At 34.8% G+C, this 15,612-nt stretch overlaps 1 protein-coding gene across 2 annotated transcripts in view; it reads right to left on the bottom strand.

Moving 5' to 3' along the window:
* Positions 1–226: 226 nt before the first annotated feature.
* Positions 227–15,612, bottom strand: part of greb1 (growth regulating estrogen receptor binding 1) — a 184,012-nt gene continuing 168,626 nt past the window's right edge. For both annotated transcript variants that reach the window (XM_039748922.1, XM_039748923.1), the window contains 7 exons: positions 14,433–14,637; positions 13,506–13,680; positions 12,010–12,228; positions 8,115–8,250; positions 5,720–5,920; positions 4,660–4,798; positions 227–507 (listed from right to left, as the gene is read on the bottom strand). In XM_039748922.1, coding sequence (XP_039604856.1) covers positions 344–507; positions 4,660–4,798; positions 5,720–5,920; positions 8,115–8,250; positions 12,010–12,228; positions 13,506–13,680; positions 14,433–14,637 — 1,239 coding nt within the window. In that variant the 3' untranslated portion in view covers positions 227–343. The remainder of the gene's footprint in view (positions 508–4,659; positions 4,799–5,719; positions 5,921–8,114; positions 8,251–12,009; positions 12,229–13,505; positions 13,681–14,432; positions 14,638–15,612) is intronic.

The raw sequence follows: 15,612 nt of genomic DNA, 5'->3' as shown, positions 1-15,612 counted from the left end.
ACAATATATATGGCAATTCAGGTAGAAAGACTTTAAACCACTATAGGTGTCTTTAAAAGAAATTTATTAAAATGACAACATGTGTAAACTATGGAAATTTACCACCAAGTAAAAGAAATTCTGGGAGTTTTATTGCAAAAAAAAAAGAAACTGTTGCTATACAATACTTAAATAAGACAATTTTTACAATGTAAACAATACAAAATGCAAACTGTATTAAAATGTAACGAACAGCAATAAAAAATAAAATATTCTTATTTAACATAGTGCATTTCTTAGGTTTTAATGTTATTCTTTCATTAATTTTATCAGTCTTAAAATTATGCCAAACTATAACTTTGGCTTATATGTGTTTTCCTGTAAGAAAAAAAAGAGGCTTATCCTCTTTGGAATTCGCTGTTTGAAATTCATCTCTTAAGCGGAACCTCCATTCCTCTTCCAGTTCCAGTCTAACCACTGTCTGACGTAAAGAGTTTCGATCTTGGCAGATAACACAAAGTGTAGCACCTGTAGTAATAACCATATAAATATATGAACAGTGAATATTATTTTCATTTAGAACTATAATATTTAATCTTCAATTGAGGCAGCTTCCTTGTCATATTTCTGCTGTAGTATTGTTACACACTTGGGACCAACAAGTTTAGTATCACATATCCAAATGGATCACAATCATTGAATTAAATCTACCAGTCAGTGTTACTTTGTGTGTCAAACACAATAATTTACACTTTTAGTTACTATAGTTACTATACAAAAGGAAAACTTCAAATATATACTTTAACAACTTAATTCTGAATTTGAATGTACTATAGTTTATTATGCTGATAAAAATATAGATGAAATAGTGACATGAACAATCTGGAATGATATTGTATACCAAGAAACTCATTTATTATAAAATGTAAAAGTACTCACTGTGGGGCTTGCATAATACCATTGGAGGCTCACTTATATATTAGCTATAGTCACTAACAGTTAGAAAAACAATAAAACTTAAAATTCAAAAATTAGCAACAACTTCTAATCAATCTGCAAATGCACAATTTGTTTTGTAAATTATTTTTTCACCAATAAAGACATTATTTCCAAAATTCTTTGATATACTTGTTTTTTTGGTATGCTGTATAGATTTGGTCATGTGATTTATGTTAAGTCAAAAACAAAACCTACAGACTTAGTATGCATTAAACACCCTAGACATAAAAGTCTGCAGATCAAATGGTTGACTTATAATTATCAACTATTTTCAAAAATTAAAGAAATTAATTTTTTTGTCATATATGCTACAAATAAAAGGCAGCACCTGTTATGTTATCTTCTCGTGTTTGTTATATCAAATGGCTTAAAAAGTTTGTATTTCAAAAAGATCTTTCAGAAATTGGTTATGTTAGAAAAAGGTCTTGGGACACATTTTGATAGCAGTCAAGTCTTTTTCCATTTGTAGACAAAGAAATAAAACATGGGTGGCATGGTGGTACAGTGGTAGCGCTGCTGCCTCGCAGTAAGGAGACCTGGGGGGTTTGCTTTCCTGGTCCTCCCTGCATGGAGTTTGCATGTTCTCCCCGTGTCTGTGTGGGTTTCCTCCGGTTTCTTCCCACAGTCCAAAGATATGCAGGTTAGATGGATTGGCGATTCTAAATTGTCCCTAGTGTGTGCTTGGTGTGTGTGTGTGTCCTGCGGTGGGCTGGCTGGTGGATTGGTTCCTGCCTTGCACCCTGTGTTGGCTGGGATTGGCTCCAGCAGACCCAGGTGACCCTGTGTTCGGATTCAACGGGTTGGGAAATGGATGGATGGAAATAAAACAGCATTAAAAGCTTAAGAATGTGACTGTGTGCAGGTTTCAGTTTGGATTGGGACTATAAATAAACGATTAAGCCTGTAATTGATTAAATGGCACGATCTAATCATCATAATATTGGGAATGCCATTTCCTTTTTCAGTATTCATTTACCTGTGTTTATTAGTTTGTACTAAAATGATTCATACAATATAAAAATATGTAACAAAATTTTTGAAAGTGTTTAAATAAATCCTACCTAATTTAATTCAAGTAAAGTAACATCATTCAACAGTTGTACTTATACCAATGACAAAACAATGTCACTAGTTAATATTTACAAACAAGATTTTTCTTGAAAAACTGGTAATTGGTAGCTCTGTAAACTAGAAAGCTGCCAACTTTATTTTAGAAAATCTGGACTATTCTAAACTACTTGCAAAACCAGGCAGCACAATTATTTAGAATTATACAGTATGTATCAGCCTACCTAAATGGAATTGACCTTAAATGTTGAATTTCAATTAACCACAATAAATTAAAACTCTTCTCTATTAAATAAAGTATGAACACTGTCTTTATAAACCATACAACCATTACAGAATTTTGCAGTATATGAGTAATCACTCTCAAACCACATCTGAGCCTTTGATGCCACTTCTAAACACGTCTGGAGGTATGAATGTGGCAAGTCTTTTCTCCAGACCTTTCTGTGATGAAAAAATAGTTCAAAACAGTCACATAATAAATATTAAATAAAACAACATAGAAAGGGCATATAAACCTTGTTGTTTGTGCTTGCCCTTTTTTTAACTATATTTTTTTTCAAAACAAAAAGAATATGAACATATTAAAAAAGAAATCAGTTTGAAGTTCATACGCATTCTACTTTAAAAGTGTGTAGTGTTGCACACAATAGCAATGATCTTTAACCAGGTCTGTTAAAGTAAAATTACATGTTTGTCTTTATTCATGGGTAGGGTGCTTGAGTTTCATAATTGTTCCTCTGGCTGTGTTTGAATGATCTATTGTGAGAGACAATGTTTTACTTGTCCATCCATTACCTGTTCCCAGTTATCCAATTAAGGGTTGCACAAAGCTGGATTCAAATCTAGTAGCCCAACGTAGTTACTTTGGATGACATGCCATGCTGTTTTAGAATTAGACTGACAGATTTATATAGCACTTTTTATTGACACTCAAAGCAGTTTATATATACAATGGGAAGCAACTTCAACCACCACTAATGTGCAGCATTCACCTGGATGATGGCATAGCAGCCTTTTTTGCACCAGTACACTCACCACATATTAGCCATTAGGTGGTGAAGGTTTGAGAGAGATAACATATACAGGATGGGGGATAATTAAGGGACCAGAATGGACAAAGCTATGATGGATAATTTAGCCAGGCATTATGGGATATCACACTTTATTAAAAGATGCCCAGAGATCTTTTATGACCACAGGGAGTCAAGATCTCTATTTTATATTTTATCTGAAGGATCCAAAGAATCATCTACAAACCCAAACTTGCTCATCCAGTACATCATCCATACTGACCCCTACTCTCTCTTTGTTTCTTTTTCCGGTTTCTGTGTGGTGGTGGCCTGAGCCACCTCCACCTACTCAAAGCTTAATGATTCTCCAACAATGATGGATGGATTAAAAGGCAAATGTCTATGTGACCATCATCATCAAGTCCTTCTGTGAGAACCCTAAATCCCAAGAGGACTGTTTCATTTATGTTAGGTAGAATGCCCAGAGGGGACTGGGCGGTCTCATGGTCTGGAATCCCTACAGATTTTATTTTTTATCTCTTTTTTTTTTGTTTTTTCTGTCCCCCCGGCCATTGGACCTTACTCTTATTCGATGTTAATTAATGTTGACTTATTTTGTTTTCTTATTGTGTCTTTTATTTTTCTATTCTTTATTATGTAAAGCACTTTGAGCTACTGTTTGTATGAAAATGTGCTATATAAATAAATGTTGTTGTTGTTATATTTTGAGTCACTAGCCTACTTATCCTGTATGTCTTTGAAATGTGTGATATTAAACAGTAGCTGGGGGAAAAAATCACCAAAACAGAAGGAGAACATGCAAATTCAGCACACACAACAACTAGGCCAAGTTCTATACAGAGTCTTTTTAAGCTGTGAGGCAGCAGTGCGATCCACTTTACACCACACTGACACATATATGTGGACACATAGAAGATTATATAGATTTGTTGTGGCAAAATTACAGTGCAATGTGTTATCTACAGTGTGTTATCTGCATTTAATTGTGGCACCTTTTTTATTATGGCATAGTTAAAAACATCAGCCAAATGTTCCATTGCTTTTCACTACGATAAACAAGTTTCATGTCAGTTTTAAATGCAATACAAATTTCATTTTAATTAATTTCCATAGATGTTCCTATCCCGACCTTTTCATGCTGATTGATCATTTGATTATATTCTCTTTTGTCATGATTAATGCATGGACTTAAATCAAAAGAAGTCGCTAAGTGAAATGCAATATGTTTACTTTGCTTTTAGTTATAACACACGTTCTATGGACATGAATTCGAATGCAGTATGCTTTTGTATTGCATTTTAAAGTGACACCAAAATTGTGTGCCGTAGTGAAAATCAATTGAAGACTTTGTTGATATGATATACTTTACAGTATGTACTATAGTACGATGTATTATGCTGTAGGTATAGTACTATACTATTAAATGAAATACATTGCATTAACTATATTGAAGTGCATTTAATTTTGGTGCCGTTTTATCATGTCATAATAAAATCTGTACATAAACTACTAGACAAACAATTTTCCGGTTTATATTACATTTAGATGAGCTAATAAACATATTAAATCAAACACCAACCTTTCAAGAAATTGAACTTTTTGAGGAAACTGGAAGTGACAAAAGAGTCACAAATGTATAAGAGCAGGCCACTAAACTCCAGATGGGTGCAGTTAATGTTGACAGAGTGAGGTCGTGAACTCACATAACACACAGCAATCTGATAAAGATAGAAAATACAGATAAATAATAAAAATACTGTATATCTCACTTTACTGTAAGATGCATGCAAAATACTTTATATAATTCAATCATTTGTAAGATAACATGCATCACAAACATTCTTGACAGGAATACTCCTGAATCGTGTTGATGCGTAGCAGCTCTACGGTTTATATTGTTTATGTATTCAAATTCTATAAGAATATACACTAGTCCAACATATCTCTCCAGTTCCTGTTTATCTAATTTGGAAAATATTGTGTCTTGAAGGCATGTAAACTACTCCTACTGACTACAATAATTTTTAAATGTATTCCCTGTGTGAAGTAAAACTACTACTGGGACCCTTAATTCTAAATGAACACTTAATGTCATCCAGCCTAGCTCATAATTTTAAACACTTCTGGAATGTTACTCAATAATGTCCTTTGCCATAAAAATTAGTAACACCATTAAATGCTTTAAACAAAACTGCTTCAGTTGTCCAGTTTTCTGTAGTTTTCTTGTTTGATTTTCAGTAATCCGAGAATCTCTAATAATGTTGCAGATCTTAAAGCCATTAGATACAATCCTATAATAAATGTAAGAGGTGCGATCCAATTATGATTTGGGGTTGCCAATGTTTGCTAAAATAAAGTATATATGCAAGATGCAACTTTTGCTTAGATGTTCAGCAACATAGCAAGGCATTATTAAAAGTATGTCCTTCATCTGAATGTATTTCTTTGTATTTTAAAAGTAATCACAGAATGCAACATATGAGCTAATCAAACATACAAATAAAATATACAGATGTTTGTCTAGGAATTCAGTGCTGTAGCAAATTATTGTGTTTCATATTTTATCTCAAAAATCCCTTTTCCTAGTTCAACTATATTTTCTTCCCTTTTGTTTTCATTGGTGTAAGTTTTGGCAGTACCTCAGATCCCAAGTTCAGATAGCAGTCCACAGAAAGTACTGGGTGGCTATAATTCTTCAAGGACAAAGGAAAGAGTCTTTGGCTAGTGTACTGTAGGTATTTCTCTAAAAGGAGTTGAGCATGAGCTGCCAAAAAAGTGTGCTTGCTGTCAGGAGCACAGATGTACTGGGATGGTGGAATGGTAGTAGGCACATCAGAAACCTGCAAAACATTTTACACACTCTATCTTAACATTGATAATTACACACTCATTTTTGTTAATCTGTTTTAGTTATTTAAAAATGGAGTCATGAGATTTGAATAAATTACATAGTAAGTATTACAATAATTTGACCTATCCAATTAAAAATTAGAGTATTATCTACTGTATTTTGTTTAGATTGGAAACAACCATTTAGACCCTACTATATGGGTACTTTGAGCAAACAGGCTTCAATAAAACACAGTTACATTCTATTTTAAATCATTTTTTCATGTGTTATTATTAAAATGGAATCTCACCTTAGTTGCCACACCCAGAACATCACAAAGGAAGCAAGCATAAGTAAAAAAAAAGCATTTTATTATACATTAAATAAGCTACACAGAGCAAAGTATGAAAAGAAAAACTAAATTAAAACAAAACACTCTCTCATTACATAGGTCTTGATCTTGTAGCCCACTTCCCAACCACAGTACTTCACCAAAGCACTCATTTCACTTCATGTCTCTCTTTTTTTCATCTCTTACTTTCTCTAGACACTGGCCTCTCTTCCTTTGCCAGGTGAGTGTTCATCACACCCTTCATTTAACTATGAAGTAAACCTCTATTCATAATATAGCTTTCAACTTTCTCACAAGTCCTTTTTGTCCAGGCCTTGCAATCAATGCTGAGGTCCGTTCAACATTTGCTTCGGGGACACCGGTCTAGTACTCCCTCTAGCAAATGTTGATATCCTTGCACCTTCATATATTTTGCCAGGTATATAAAAGGCCAGGACTCGTAAGCAATCTCCTATCTAATAAATGTGAGGGAAACCAAGGGCGTATACACTCCCTTCCAGGTCTGTGTGCCCCCTAGTGGCCAGGTTACTGTTTACTGCTGGTTCCCCCATTCTCTAGTGTTCAGTGGGAGCATTTCATGTTCCCATGTATTATTAACACTAGACAAAGAAGGGCAGGAACCCATAATAATAAACACAAACCAATTATCAAAGCCCAAAACACAAACACAACAGTTAAATAAACAATAAATGGACCTTACACTGTACAGTTTTTTGGTATAATGTACCCAAAGCTTGGATAACACAATAGGGCACACTGCTGTTTTGAATAGTTGACAGTGACATGATGCTCTATGATGACATGGCTAGCAACGGATACCATTGCTATGAGCAATATGAACGCTACCATCAAATAAACACCATAGAATTACGATAATTGTGGCAAACACAGATTTAAGACTGGGCAATGGTGAGATCACTGTTATAATGATAAAATGGTAAAAGAAGCAGACAATCTCAAAAATGCCTCAAAACTTCAAAAAAGAAATAACAGTTTCTTTGAGTGCCAAAATAAAGGTTCATGACACTTTGCAGGACAAAATTCTTTCTTTTCCTTTATCCAATGTCCTTCTGTGCACAAAACACACATACAGTTTGTGATGTCCTCCTGATAATTCCAACATGTCTTTGTTTTAAAGGTCTTCTGCAACAGCTTTTTTCACACAGCTGACCCCACAAAGACCAAAAGTAATGTAGGGCTAGCTCCTTTAGCTGTTCAAAAAGACAAGAAAAAACTGCATTCCTAAGTGGGCTATGTCAGAGTAATTATCACATCAAAATATCAGTAATTAGTGTGTGCATGATGCAGACAAGGGTGGCACGGTGGCGCAGTGGTAGTGCTGCTGCCTCGCAGTTAGGAGACCTGGGTTCGCTTCCTGGGTTCTCCCTGCGTGGAGTTTGCATGTTCTCCCTGTGTCTGTGTGGGTTTCCTCCCACAGTCCAAAGACATGCAGGTTAGGCGCATTGGCGATCCTAAATTGTCCCTAGTGTGTGTGTCCTGCATGGGGTTTGTTTCCTGCCTTGTGCCCTGTGTTGGCTGGGATTGGCTCCAGCAGACCCCTGTACATAGGATATAGCGGGATGGATGGATGATGGAGTCAATGAGGCACAGTTGTCTGTACTTCCCGTGCATGCAAGACTGCAGTGGTGATATCAAAGGAGTGTGGTATTGAATAGGCAGCCATGAAACCGGACATTACCTGTTTTGGACCATTCTGGTGGTGCCCTAGCTCCCAGCAAACTTTTTTAAGCATTTTACAACATTCGGGCATCAATCACAGAGTAATTAAACATTGAATGGCTATCATGTATAACATTAAATTAGATTAGTTTAAAAAGCTCATTTTAATCACCTTTGATTTTATAATAACATTTCTACGTCCTCCGATGGGAATTTGCTTCTTCATAACACTAAAGTAGTTAAAACGGCATATTACAAGTCCCGCGCTATGCACTCTGAGATTGAAATCCACTTCATCACAAGTGAACCTGAAAAAGATTTAAAACATTTAAAAAATTAACTCTATGACAAAAACCCTTTCTTGTTTTGTTATCAATTCATTGGGGAACAGTTTTGAATAAATTTTTTGTTGACTTCAATTTTTAAGCTTATTTACACTAAAATAGGTATGCTGATTCTGAAAGTGCAGTTAGTTTTCTTCTATCACGTCAGGTTTTTTCTCTACCGCTTATATTAGTGCGATTACTGTAGTCTGGATTTGTTTAGGCTATTCATTTACACGTAAGACATTGTGGTCAGAGTTTGTGCGCTGCTCTACGTAGTGAATAAGCAAAATCTATTTTTCTACACACGTATTTCTCTTCTTTCAGATCATGTTTGGCTCTGCTGTTTCTCATCGTAAGTGCCTGAATAACCCTGATTCATTTTTTTATATCAGTGGCAGTTTCACCATTCCCAGTCAAAGGGCGAACATCAGCACATTTGTAGAGCAAGCCTATTTGGCATATTTCAAAGTTAAACTTGGTGATCAAGATAAGTCTTGGGCCCCTCATAAGGTGTGTTGAGGGTTTACGGATGTGGACAAAGGGAATACGTGATAAGATGCCATTTGGTATACCTATGGTTTGGCAAGAGCCAGGAGATCATTTCAGTGACTGTTACTTTTGTATAGTGAAAACTTCAGGATATAACAAGTAAAATAAATGTAACATAGAGTATCCTAGTCTACCATCGACTATACGCCCAGTGGCTCATTCAGATGAAATCCCAGGGACCGGTTTTCGTTACACTCCCCTCACTTAAAGAACATGATTATGGTGATGAACTAGGTGACAACAATGATGAAGAGTTTGAAATTGAAGAGGACTCTGTTCGTAAGGGATTTGATCAGCATGAGTTGAGAGATTTGGCATGTGATTTGGGACTATCAAAGAAGGCTTCAGAACTCCAAGCATCAAGACTGCGTGAGAAAAACTTACTTGAAAAAGGAACAAAAGTATCGTAACTTCAAACCAGAGAAATTGCATTTCTGCAGTACTTTAGAACTGACAGTGGCTTTGTATATTGCCATAACATACCTGGTTTAATGGAGGAATTGGGAATTCCAATCTATAACTCAAAAATGGCGACTATTCATTGATAGCTCAAAAAGGAGCTTAAAATGTGTCCTCCACAATGGCAATATATTTGGGTCAGTCCAAATTGGCCATTCAGTTTCTCTTTGTGAAGAATATGCAGACATAAAGAGAGTCATTGAGTTGTTGCAATATCACCAACACAATTGGATCATCTGTGTTGACCTTAAAATGGTATGCTTCCTTCTTGGTCAGCAACATGGATACACCAAGTATCCCTGTTATCTGTGCATGTGGGGCAGCAGAGCTCGTGAGAGGCATTGGGTGGAAAGGAATTGCCTTCCAAGATCTGCCCTAAAACCAGGTGATCCAAACATTCTACATGAGCCACTTGTTGATAGAAAGAATATTATATTCATGCCTCAGCACATGAAACTGGATCTGATGAAGCAGTTCATTAAAGCTTTGCCAACTGAATTAGACTGTTTCAAGTACCTCATTTTGGCATTTCCTAGAATGTCATTTGAAAAAATAAAGGCCGGTGTGTTTGAAGGTCCACAGATTCGGCAGCTCATCAAAGATGAACATTTTATTAGGACAAAGTCAGAAGTCGAAAAGAATGCTTGGTTATCATTCAAAGCCATTGTCAAGGACTTTCTTGGAAACACATTAGCAAATAATTACACAGAAATCGTCCAGAAACTCTCGGGAGAACTACAACATGCTTGGTTGCAATATGAGCAGCAAGGTGCATTTTCTGCATATCCATCTTTCTAACTTTCTAAACCTTGGTGCAGTCAGTGATGAGCAAGGTGAATGATTCCACCAAGATTTGAAGGTCATGGAAGGATGGTATCAGGGTAGATGGGATGTACATATGATGGCTGACTACTGTTGGAGCATCTTAAGCATCAAAGCTATAAGTGTAAATTTTCACCTTAAACGCTTACCCGATTAATTTTCTAATGGTTTACTGTAAAAAAAATGTCATAGAGTAACAATAAATCCTTTGTATGAACAAAAGAAATTTCAATAAACAGTACATTCAAGTTATTATTTCATTATTTTTTCATTGTATGTAAAATTTGTATGTTTTTTGACAAAAATGGAGGGTACCCTGTATCGTAAAAACTGGATGTAATAGCAAAAAACTGGGGTCATTTCTGGATTCACCACCCAAAAATTAGTACAAAACAAGTGTAAGATCTAACTCAAAAAGAAATGTGTTCCCCAGTGATATAAATTAAATATGGAAGGTAAAATTTTAATTCAGAACCTTTAAACTTTAATCCTTGACTCGTACTTGTTAACATTTTAAATAAGAACGCCTGAAGTCAGGATGTAATGTATAGAAATGACAAGATGAACCAATATGTCAAATGCCCTCCATATCACATGACTGGCCATGAGGATAATATACAACAGAATATCAGAAAGTTCAAAAATACACTCTGGAAACTCCAAAAATCAGATTGTAATAGTACCAAAAATATATAAGGATAAAAACAGTGAAAAAGATATGCAATCCCTTCAAAGCTGAGGCTGACCAAAAGCTGTTATTGTGACTTTGAATATTGTGATATGGAATGTAGGGCTATAACTAATGATTATTTTGATTATTAATCTGGCAATTATTTTATTAATTAATTGATTAGTTGGATTGTAAAAAAAAATCATTTCAGGTAAACATATGAAGTGCATTAAATGGAACCTTTCACCAATTAAACAGGTCTATGTAAAAATTTCAGAAATGTATTTTTAAAAAATAAGCTACTGATAGGTATTTTAAACATAATATAGGTTTTCATATAACATTTATATAATAATAATATATTAAAAATAAATAGTAATGAATAGAAATAAAACACTTTCAAGGTCCTATTTTGTCCTTTAAGGAATGGCTTTCTTACTGCCACTTGCCCTGTCAAACATGCAGCACAAAGTTTCCTCTTCACAGTAGAAACCGAGACTTGCTTTTTCTGACCACTGTTAAGCCATGCTTGAAGCTACTGGGCTCTGAGGTGCTTATTACGCAAGCTGGTGATCCTCAGAAACTTGTTTTCTGATTGGGATGTGACTTTGGGCCTGTCTAATCACTTCTTATCAGAGTTTCTTCGGTTTCCAATTGCTTTATGCTTTAAAGAACTGGCAGAAATGCACATGTGCAAACTGTGTGGAAAAGTGGTTAGGCCTGCACACTTCATTTTCACAAACCTTTTTTTGTAAGCCCTTAAGGTGTGGTCCTCAAAATGCAAATATAAGAGCATTACCATTACTGAATAATTAAAAGAATAATAAAAAACAACTTTTATACTTGTATTTTCCTGAAGGCAAAAGCACATTATTATGATTGTCAACAAGTTGCTGTCCCTTAAACCTTTGTTTTAACATCAGTGCTTGCAACATAATCATTACTGGGGAGCCTATGACGCCAAAGTTTAAAATGCATGCTGCTTTCATTAAACATTAGTTTGTGTTCTGTGTTTATTTTAAATGTATGCAGGATTCTTAGGCTGTAAATGTAAATAACTCAGTATATAGTAAAATATATCTGTTAACTTTATATATGTTAACATAACTTGAGCATATTAACAACTTTGAAAATTATGTTAACATATCTACAGCTCTCAAAAACAGGAAATGTTAATGACCTAAATAATAACACAGCACACCAAGTTTTCACAATTACTGCCACGTTAGAGGTATACAAACCTGTTCTGATTGAACTGGACGTTCTGAGTCAGGTCTACATTCAGAAGAATGAAATCATGTAAGTGACAACGGGAAAATGGTTCCTGAAGGTGGCTGCTGCTCCCCCTGCTGTTCCATTTTCTTAAGCCACAAAGGCCATACTGAGTGATACCTGAAGTTGCTTCAATGTGCTGCAGAACATATTTCAAGGACACATTCCTCTCTGAAAATTTTGGTTTACTAGAAGAAAAAAGAAAAATAAGGTGATACCGAAGAAATTGTGTAAGTCAGCATTTGAATTTCTGCGCAATTAATACCTGTACAAAAATCGCAGTATTGTAGTTCAATTTATGGCAAAGATGAAAACTCAACGTAAATTGTAGATTCAACACTAATGAAGTTAGCAAGAAGACTGTTTGTTGTATGTCCTGCTGTCTTTAGAATAATATGACTGTAATATTTACTACACTAAAGGGCCAAAACCTTAAACATTCTTGAAAAATGGACTGTGCTTTCTATTCTTAAACTCACTTTGTAAGGTTTTTTTATGGCATATAGAACAATTATCAGACACACTCATTGAACAAAGAAGAACCTGTATATTTATTGTAATGAAAATAAAGTAATACTACTCCATATTATCAATCAGAAAATAGTTCACATATCTGTTAGAATCTGTGTTATATGTTTTAATGCTACAATAATTGAATTAACCAATCTGCATTTTAAGTTGATGACTGATCATGAAAACTACATGTTACAGGTATATGTCCATAAAAATTAAATACATTGACTATGCAGCTTATATTCCAACTCAAACTTGAAATGCTTGACTTGATTCAGAAAAATGTATCAGTTTCAGCATTAGTTAGCTGCAAAAACTACTAAAAGTTTAGTAAGTGTCAAGTTTTGGTAGATAGCTTATTTGAAGGTTTTAAAATTATATTGGTGTGTCTACACAAACCATACACTGTTTATGAGCTTCAACAAACATATGCATAAAAAGTGCAGAGCAAATAAGACCATAACATGAAGTGATCACTATTATACTGTATAAGAAATATCAATAGGACTGCCAAAGATGCTGTGTAACACACACACTACTCTGTAAATAAACCTATCCCTCAGTAAATTGTATTTATTTATTTTACTTAATAAAAAAATATTTTTATCAATTAGGGATTAAAAATAAATGAAAGTAGATCATTCAATCTGTTGGAAATGTTAAGCTGGTAAACAGCTAAATTCCTTTATCTGTGTCTGTTTCAATTTAATGACATTGTAATTTGTTTCAGATTATCACAGCTCTCATTCAAATCTATGAATCCCTATGAAAATAATTTGCAATTTACTTGGAATAATTCTATTTAATCATCTTTACCAAATGTACTTTTGCTTTTGAATAAATAAATAAATAAATGCATGATCAGATTAGAGATCAGTATTTAGAAATTTGCTTTTTTCCTCTCATACCTCTATGCAGTCAATATATTTTCAAGAGGAAAAGAGAGAACTACCTTATATTTTCTCCAGCCACTTCAACATCCATCATGTTCCACATAACACAGGAATCGTCTGCAAGAATGATGAATGGCCATATGTCTTGTGGCTTAATCCCTAGTTCCTCCTGCCGATTGCGTTCCAGTTCCAAGTTATGGTAAGACAGTTCCTTAATCAAAAAATGAGCTGCACCTTGAAAATACAACACCAAGGTCAAAATAGTAATGGAAATTAAGAATCAGTTGTATTTGTCACTATGCAGTAAATACTGTTTAACATTTGCTTTTATATTTATCATTTCAATATGTTTCTTTGATTGTGTTTTTCTTAATCAGACCATTCCAGCTGATCAATCGATCTATCTATCTATATACACCATAATAAATGGACAAGTATCTATATGTCTGTGTGCCCATCTGGTTGCTGTGTCCCCGTCAATTCCAATAGATGGCACATCACCAACATTTTACTTAATCAAAAGCTTATGATGTGATACATGCTGGTGAAGCAAAACATGTGAGGCAACCTCCGCAAAGTTATCATCTGCTGAGTGCCTGGGGCTAGAGAACTTGAAGTCTGTGTGCTTTCTAATCTCTAGTAAAGCAGAGGACCTTATCTTAAGATGAATGTCATCCTAGACAGCAGAGGGAGTTAAACAGGATTACAAATACCTGTTGAAGATGTCTAACAGCAATTTTTGGGTTTCATTCTATTTGGTATCTTGGTTGTTGGCTGTGACTGAGTATTTTTGCATTAATTGGCACCAGGCCGCAGTAGTAATGTATAAAACTTTATAAACTTCTTTTATTTTTTTGTGCTGTAAAACTCTTACCCAATTAAACAAAAATATAGTACAACAGAGATTTTATTAGTTATTAATTGATAAAGATATTTAACATTTCATAATCTTATTAAAGAAAAACGTACATATTTAAAGTACATACCCACTCCTGCGCCATTGAAGATACTTGGGAGAACAAGCATAATGTGGTTTGGCCAGTATTTTTTATACACTGCCATCTCGTATTCCTTAACAACCAGAATATGTAAATGGTTGGCTCCATCCATTGCATGATAAAGATTAAAAAGGCCATGCTCATGTCTTCCAGTTGTTGGAGTAAAAATGGGGCTCTTTATGGCATCAGGATTCTAATTTTAAAAAAGTTTCCTGGTTAAAGATGCACAATCATGTTCAAATAAATCACTGCAGTTACTGTTAATCAAATACTAAGTTACCAGTACCAACAAAATTAGTCAAATTTATTTTATACTAATATAATGTATAATATTCCCCAGCATGCATAACTTTACTTAGCATGAACGGGATGCTGGAGCAACACTGAACACAGTATAGGAAAAAGCTCTGGAAAGGGCAGCAGTCGCAGGACCCACTCATACATACACCCATAGTCACATTGAACAAATTTGGAATCACCAGGCAATCCGTCTAGCATGTTTTTGGTGAAATGGGAGGAGAAATGGAGAACCCAGAGGAAAACTCATGCATACACAAAAAAATTCTCAGACTCCACATGTATAACAATCAGGTACTGAATTCAGACTCAGGGTGCTGGATTAATTACTTTGCAGTGCTACCCATTGAACCACCTTCCCAATGCTTACATTTAAAATCATCATATCACATTATTTAAACAATAAATAATGCTTGACAAATTAAATTAATCCTAGTTCCACACCGGAGGGACCATTTAATTAAATCTAATAGCAAATTTTCCCCTCATGTACCCTCAGAACATCCTGAATTCATTAAGGTATAAACACAATGAGCTGTCCAAACTGGTGCATTTCACATTTAATTTGCGGACAAAATTACTACAAATTAGCTGCAGGTAGACATCTGTTCCCAATAATTTGATCCTCCTTATCAGACACATGATTAAAAAAACAACTGGCTAATATGGTATAGCTTTAATGTGTTGCTCTAGTAACATTCAGGAATTTAATATGCACCACAAAAACACACGCAACACCATTATTACATGACTACCAGCCTGCACTGTTGACACCTCAGCAGCACTGATTTCTCATGGGATTATATCGCCAAAACCCTGCCCTTTAGCTCCCATACCCCTGATTAAGACCATGTTATGTAAGTGCAAGAAC

Source organism: Polypterus senegalus, chromosome 3, assembly GCF_016835505.1.
Source record: "Polypterus senegalus isolate Bchr_013 chromosome 3, ASM1683550v1, whole genome shotgun sequence".
NCBI lineage: Eukaryota > Metazoa > Chordata > Cladistia > Polypteriformes > Polypteridae > Polypterus > Polypterus senegalus.
Note: the sequence above shows the minus strand (reverse complement) of the source record. Positions and strands in the feature narration are given on the sequence as shown.